The 8,203-nt window shown below is 40.4% G+C and overlaps 1 protein-coding gene across 1 annotated transcript in view; it reads right to left on the bottom strand.

The window, feature by feature from the left end:
• Positions 1 to 1,709: 1,709 nt before the first annotated feature.
• LOC311121068 (protein jagged-1b-like) overlaps positions 1,710 to 8,203 on the bottom strand; it is a gene marked incomplete at its 5' end in the record, with an annotated part of 16,422 nt that continues 9,928 nt past the window's right edge. Inside the window, one exon of the mRNA XM_084195603.1 lies at positions 1,710 to 5,007. Coding sequence (XP_084051729.1) covers positions 4,484 to 5,007 — 524 coding nt within the window. The remainder of the gene's footprint in view (positions 5,008 to 8,203) is intronic.

Raw genomic sequence — 8,203 nt, 5'->3', positions numbered from 1 at the left:
CACAGCTCCATAGCCCATAGCATCTCTGTCTCAGCTCCATAGCCCATAGCATCTCTGTCTCAGCTCCATAGCATCTCTGTCTCAGCTCCATAGCCCATAGCATCTCTGTCTCAGCTCCATAGCATCTCTGTCTCAGCTCCGTAGCCCATAGCATCTCTGTCACAGCTCCATAGCCCATAGCATCTCTGTCTCAGCTCCATAGCCCATAGCATCTCTGTCTCAGATCCATAGCATCTCTGTCTCAGCTCCACAGCATCTCTGTCTCAGCTCCATAGCATCTCTGTCTCAGCTCCGTAGCCCATAGCTTCTCTGTCTCAGCTCCACAGCATCTCTGTCTCAGCTCCATAGCCCATAGCATCTCTGTCTCAGCTCCATAGCATCTCTGTCTCAGCTCCATAGCCCATAGCATCTCTGTCTCAGCTCCATAGCCCATAGCATCTCTGTCTCAGCTCCATAGCATCTCTGTCTCAGCTCCATAGCATCTCTGTCTCAGCTCCACAGCATCTCTGTCTCAGCCCCATAGCATCTCTGTCTCAGCTCCACAGCCCATAGCATCTGTGTCTCAGCTCCACAGCCCATAGCATCTCTGTCTCAGCTCCGTAGCCCATAGCATCTCTGTCTCAGCTCCGTAGCCCATAGCATCTCTGTCTCAGCTCCATAGCCCATAGCATCTCTGTCTCAGCTCAGTAGAGTGAAGATCGGGTGATGAGGTTTGGAATATATCATCTGGGGTCCTAGTTAACGGCGGCAGGTAGCTTAGTGGGTTAAGAGTGTTGTGCCAGTAACCGAAAGGTCGCTGGTTCTAATCCCCCGAGCCGACTAGGTGAAAAAATCTGTCGATGTGTCCTTAAGCAAGGCACTTAATCCTAATTGCTCATGTAAGTCGCTCTGGATAAGAGCGTCTGCTAAATGACTAAAATGTAATTAACTTTTAAAAGTGCAGGAGTGCCCCAGGGATCAATGTTGGGACCAATTCCATTCAAATTCACAAATGTTCAGTTTACTTCCTGAATTTACTAAATTAAACAGAATTGACCCCAGCCCTGTTCAGGATCATGTGGACCTAGGATGATATTTCTGGAACAATGTCAATCTTCAGGCCAGTTGGTCTGATTGAAAGGAGTTTAGATCCAGCCTACAGTAATCATTAGTCAACACAGACTCTTACAATGAGACCTTGTTGCTCACTATTACATGTGTTCCCACGGTAGTCTCTGAGTCTGAGAACCGTCTCTAACTTGTCTGGTTATTGGCTAAACCCATAGGGTGCCTCCATAATGGCGTCCTTTTCCCTATATAGTGCACTACTTTTGACCAAGTGGGAACATTGCCTTAATAGTGCACTACTTAGGGAATAGGGTGCCATTCTGGACACTGACATAAACTCTAACTTGTCTGGTTAAAAGTGTCTGGGATTAGTGTAAAGACCCTCGGCTCAATTCAATCAAACCCACGTCGCAGTATCTACACAGTGGCCATTTTTCCCATGGTCCAATAAACTCTGATTTTGTGGGTACTGTATAAAAACCTAAAACTACTTCACAGGTACAGTATGTTTCCACTTTTCAGAATATGAAGTGTGTGCGTATGGGGAAGATGCTGCGTTTAATGCTATGGCGGTTTGAGTGATTTACATCCATAGTGTTAATCTGTTTAACATTTCACTGTTAGTCTAAACCTGTTGTTTATGAAGCATGTGACAACTAAAATGTAATTGATTTTGATTCTTATCTAACCTCACGATCAATCATTTTACTCAGAACATGACAGTTTTAATTTCTCTTTTCATAACAAAATATTTAATAAATATTGGACTTTCAAAACAAAAATATTGCCAGGATTGCAACATCAACACAAATAATACATTCATGTTCATAACACAAGGGTGGGAAAAGGACAGCAAATGAATGTTGCCATGATCTCATAAAGTATTAACATCTGAGATAAAACATGTTCATCTTAATAGTTTAAAACGGAAACAAAAAGAACAGTCTCCCGCAGTACACTACCAAGCAGGATCAACGCTTTAGCTAGCTACATTGACTAAATATTCGTAAATAACTATTTATTTTGAAAAATAAAATGGTCCAACTGGATCAACAACCAAAAACACAAGTATAGCTTTCTTATAGGAACTGTCCACTGTTCCCAGATTTGTATCAATATTACCTATAATGAATTACAATGAGTGAAATGGTTTTCCTTCCAAAAAAAATAAATAATTAAAGTATGTTAAAAAGCAGCTTTTCCATGTTTTTAATGGTGTGGGTATATAATGGGCAAAAAATATATTCATGTGAGTAGACCACTGATTGGCCAGCTCAGCTAATGAGCCAACATGACATGTTCTATGAGGAAATAGCAAGCATTTTTTAAACGGTCCGTTTGAGGTGGGGGTTTTTTCTCTCCAATTTATGGACACAAATACCAGTATAGGACGAGTCAACAACATTATCTGGGTATAAGTTAACAGAATATGGACAGTTACTTTAATGAACACTAAAATCAAAAGTTATTTCTGGTTGTTTATTAAAGTCAGCTGGCTAACTCATTGATGCTGCTTCGTAGCATTACCCCTCAGAGATAAGGAAGGTGGCGTGGATCCGATCTGATTCTACAGAGTCCCAGGGCCCGCAATCACAAAGAGTCTCAGAGGAGAAGTGCTGATCTAGGATCCGTTTTAAATTAAGATAACAACATCATGAATAACATTTTTTAAATGATCAGGGAGGACCTAGATCAGCTCTCGTATTCTGAAACAATTTATGAATACAGGCCCTGATCCTGTTTGTGCCATCTTGCCAAATCCATTGCATTGTCGAAGCAACATGCATGCAATGGAGTTGGCATGACAGCACAAACAGATCTGGCTGTTGACCCCTCTACCATTCAAGTATTCTAAGACTACATCCCAAATAACACCCTATTCCCTTTATAGTGCACTACTATTGACCAGGGCCCCATAGGAAATAGGGTGCTATTCGGGACCCGTCCTTGGTCCAGCTGTGACTGTATGTGTGATAGATTGTGTGATTTGCCAGAAGTTGGCAGATATACTCAGAAAACTGAAAAACAAGTATGTGACTGAAATACGTGACCATGAGTGACTTTAGATGCTGCTGTATGTGACTGAAATACGTGATCATGAGTGACTTTAGATGCTGCTGTATGTGACTGAAATACGTGATCATGAGTGACTTTAGATGCTGCTGTATGTGACTGAAATACGTGATCATGAGTGACTTTAGATGCTGCTGTATGTGACTGAAATACGTGATCATGAGTGACTTTAGATGCTGCTGTATGTGACTGAAATACGTGATCATGAGTGACTTTAGATGCTGCTAAAGGCTTTTTTGTTCAATTAGTAGTGACAAGCAAAACGCCTGCCACTACACTCAATCTCTGAATCGTTTACAACCCAAAGCAACTATTTATTTTGTATTCGTTTTTATTTCTTCTTCCCCCTAGCAGCAACAATGGATGCTGTAGAATCATAAAAAAAATGAAATCATTAAAAAAACGAAAACAATATTTCAATTTTTTTTTTTTTTTTTTTTTGCATTTTGTGAAATAATAAAAACAAATGACATTATCAAAAAATAAACTAAGCTTACGAAGCTATCAGAACCTTAAATCTAGAGACAGAACATATAAATAAAAAGGAATGATATCTTAAGGCTCTTGATTATTATTTAAGTTAATAAATCAAATATACACAATGATTAATAAAAAATAAAAAATAAATGTACATATCTACACATTCTAAATCGACACAAATTCTTCATATTGCCAGCAACTGCTGACATCGACATCGACCCCGCCCACCCCAAAGAATAAATAATTCTAAAGTTGTATTTATTTTTGTTTCATTTCATGACAAGCTGAAAACGCTAATAACTAAACTAGAGAAGAGAGAGCACAAATACATGAAACTAAGTGCGTCTCAAATGGCGCCCTATTCCGTACACAGGGCTCTGATCAAAAGTAGTGTACTAAATAGGGAATAAGTGTTGTGTTTTGAAATGTGAAAACACAACACCACTTTCTCCTGCCAACCAAAGCAACCTTCTCTGCCAGTGTAGCCTTGCTAGTGTTAAATTAACACAGTCAGGGGCTACGTCCGAAACAGCACCCTATTCCCTAGATCGTACACAGGGTCCATAGGGCTCTGGTCAAAAGTAGTGCACTAAATAGGGAACAGGGTGCCACATCTGACGTACCCGGGGATCCATTATATCCAAGCAACAAACCTTGTAGTCACAGAATAATGACGCAACAGTTTAGGAACTACAAAACTACAAATCCCAGAACACTCCCCCCTGGTCCTCTCTTCACCAAGATCAAAAGGGCTTGGTTGCACGGCAACACAGTGTCAACACGGCGTGTCAGAAGGACCACGTTGCCGGAATGACCATAACGTCCAGGAAGGGGAATTCTTTACACAGCGTTTTACTTCCTGCCTCCTATATGTCACTTCCTACTATACGATGTAGTCCATCCTGTTGATGCTGTGTGCCGTCTCCAGGACCCTGTTGTCCTGTTTATTAGTCCAGTTAGGGTGCTTGGAGCTGGGCTGCAGCGTGGTCCCCCGGTCCTCCCGCTCCACCAGTGTGTAGGCAGGCTGTTTGGTTGTAACCGAGAAGCTTCCTTTATTCCCCATCTGTCTCTCTTCGTCGTTGTCCTCCTCCCCGTCTAGGGGGCGGTGGTGTGTTCGTACCTTGGCGATAATCGAGTTCTTATCCTCGTAGTCCTTGATGGCCACCGATGTTGTAAGATGGCCGCCGCCGCCTCCAGCGTGTTTCTCGTTGATGGGGTTCTTGATCTGGTTGAGCTGCTCACGCACGTTGTTGGTTGTGTTGTCATCCGTCGCCGCGGACGACAAGGCTCCGTTTCCATGGTGATTGCCATGTTTCCGACGGCGACGCACGCAGTACAGGAAAACTGAGACGAATGCCAGGATCCAGAAGAGAATGAAGACAGAGGACAGTAGGGGCACAAGGTAGTCTGGAGAGGAGAGAAACAGGAATTCATCAACCATTTCATTGTTAAAGACTACAATTGAGTCTCTCCTGAAATATAGAAGTAATGTAACTTGAGGTCCCTCAAGTGTACCAAAGGTTACGAACATCTACATAAAGACTGTTTACTCCTACCAAAGGTTACGAACGTCAACACTGTTTACTCCTACCAAAGGTTACGAACATCTACATAAAGACTGTTTACTCCTACCAAAGGTTACGAACATCAACACTGTTTACTCCTACCAAAGGTTACGAACATCAACACTGTTTACTCCTACCAAAGGTTACGAACATCAACACTGTTTACTCCTACCAAAGGTTACGAACATCAACATAGACTGTTTACTCCTACCAAAGGTTACGAACATCAACATAAAGACTGTTTACTCCTACCAAAGGTTACGAACATCAACACTGTTTACTCCTACCAAAGGTTACGAACATCAACACTGTTTACTCCTACCAAAGGTTACGAACATCAACACTGTTTACTCCTACCAAAGGTTACGAACATCAACACTGTTTACTCCTACCAAAGGTTACGAACATCAACATAAAGACTGTTTACTCCTACCAAAGGTTACGAACATCAACACTGTTTACTCCTACCAAAGGTTACGAACATCAACATAAAGACTGTTTACTCCTACCAAAGGTTACGAACATCAACATAAAGACTGTTTACTCCTACCAAAGGTTACGAACATCAACACTGTTTACTCCTACCAAAGGTTACGAACATCAACATAGACTGTTTACTCCTACCAAAGGTTACGAACATCTACATAGACTGTTTACTCCTACCAAAGGTTACGAACATCAACATAAAGACTGTTTACTCCTACCAAAGGTTACGAACATCAACATAAAGACTGTTTACTCCTACCAAAGGTTACGAACATCTACATAGACTGTTTACTCCTACCAAAGGTTACGAACATCAACATAAAGACTGTTTACTCCTACCAAAGGTTACGAACATCAACATAAAGACTGTTTACTCCTACCAAAGGTTACGAACATCAACATAAAGACTGTTTACTCCTACCAAAGGTTACGAACATCAACATAAAGACTGTTTACTCCTACCAAAGGTTACGAACATCAACATAAAGACTGTTTACTCCTACCAAAGGTTACGAACATCTACATAAAGACTGTTTACTCCTACCAAAGGTTACGAACATCAACATAAGACTGTTTACTCCTACCAAAGGTTACGAACATCAACATAAAGACTGTTTACTCCTACCAAAGGTTACGAACATCAACACTATTTACTCCTACCAAAGGTTACGAACATCAACATAAAGACTGTTTACTCCTACCAAAGGTTACGAACATCTACATAAAGACTGTTTACTCCTACCAAAGGTTACGAACATCAACAAACTGTTTACTCCTACCAAAGGTTACGAACATCTACATAAAGACTGTTTACTCCTACCAAAGGTTACGAACATCAACATAAAGACTGTTTACTCCTACCAAAGGTTACGAACATCAACATAAAGACTGTTTACTCCTACCAAAGGTTACGAACATCAACACTGTTTACTCCTACCAAAGGTTACGAACATGAACATAAAGACTGTTTACTCCTACCAAAGGTTACGAACATCTACATAAAGACTGTTTACTCCTACCAAAGGTTACGAACATCAACATAAAGACTGTTTACTCCTACCAAAGGTTACGAACATCTACATAAAGACTGTTTACTCCTACCAAAGGTTACGAACATCAACAAACTGTTTACTCCTACCAAAGGTTACGAACATCAACACTGTTTACTCCTACCAAAGGTTACGAACATCAACACTGTTTACTCCTACCAAAGGTTACGAACATCAACATAAAGACTGTTTACTCCTACCAAAGGTTACGAACATCAACATAAAGACTGTTTACTCCTACCAAAGGTTACGAACATCAACATAAAGACTGTTTACTCCTACCAAAGGTTACGAACATCAACATAAAGACTGTTTACTCCTACCAAAGGTTACGAACATCTACATAAAGACTGTTTACTCCTACCAAAGGTTACGAACATCAACACTGTTTACTCCTACCAAAGGTTACGAACATCTACATAAAGACTGTTTACTCCTACCAAAGGTTACGAACATCTATATAAAGACTGTTTACTCCTACCAAAGGTTACGAACATCAACATAAAGACTTTACTCCTACCAAAGGTTACGAACATCAACATAAAGACTGTTTACTCCTACCAAAGGTTACGAACATCTACATAAAGACTGTTTACTCCCATCACCATAAAGACTGTTTACTCCTACCAAAGGTTACGAACATCAACACTGTTTACTCCTACCAAAGGTTACGAACATCTACATAAAGACTGTTTACTCCTACCAAAGGTTACGAACATCTACATAAAGACTGTTTACTCCTACCAAAGGTTACGAACATCTATATAAAGACTGTTTACTCCTACCAAAGGTTACGAACATCAACATAGACTTTACTCCTACCAAAGGTTACGAACATCAACATAAAGACTGTTTACTCCTACCAAAGGTTACGAACATCTACATAAAGACTGTTTACTCCCATCACCATAAAGACTGTTTACTCCTACCAAAGGTTACGAACATCAACACTGTTTACTCCTACCAAAGGTTACGAACATCTACATAAAGACTGTTTACTCCTACCAAAGGTTACGAACATCTACATAAAGACTGTTTACTCCTACCAAAGGTTACGAACATCTATATAAAGACTGTTTACTCCTACCAAAGGTTACGAACATCAACATAGACTTTACTCCTACCAAAGGTTACGAACATCAACATAAAGACTGTTTACTCCTACCAAAGGTTACGAACATCTACATAAAGACTGTTTACTCCCATCACCATAAAGACTGTTTACTCCTACCAAAGGTTACGAACATCAACACTGTTTACTCCTACCAAAGGTTACGAACATCTACATAAAGACTGTTTACTCCTACCAAAGGTTACGAACATCTACATAAAGACTGTTTACTCCTACCAAAGGTTACGAACATCAACACTGTTTACTCCTACCAAAGGTTACGAACATCAATATAAAGACTGTTTACTCCTACCAAAGGTTACGAACATCTACATAAAGACCGTTTACTCCTACCAAAGGTAAGACACTACCTTTTGCCAAATTGTTGGTAA

The sequence above is a fragment of the Coregonus lavaretus genome, assembly GCF_964263955.1.
Source record: "Coregonus lavaretus genome assembly, contig: HAP1_SCAFFOLD_6643, whole genome shotgun sequence".
In the NCBI taxonomy this organism is placed as follows: Eukaryota; Metazoa; Chordata; class Actinopteri; order Salmoniformes; family Salmonidae; genus Coregonus; species Coregonus lavaretus.
The sequence above is the reverse complement of the archived record's forward strand: the minus strand, read 5'-3'. Positions and strand labels throughout refer to the sequence as shown.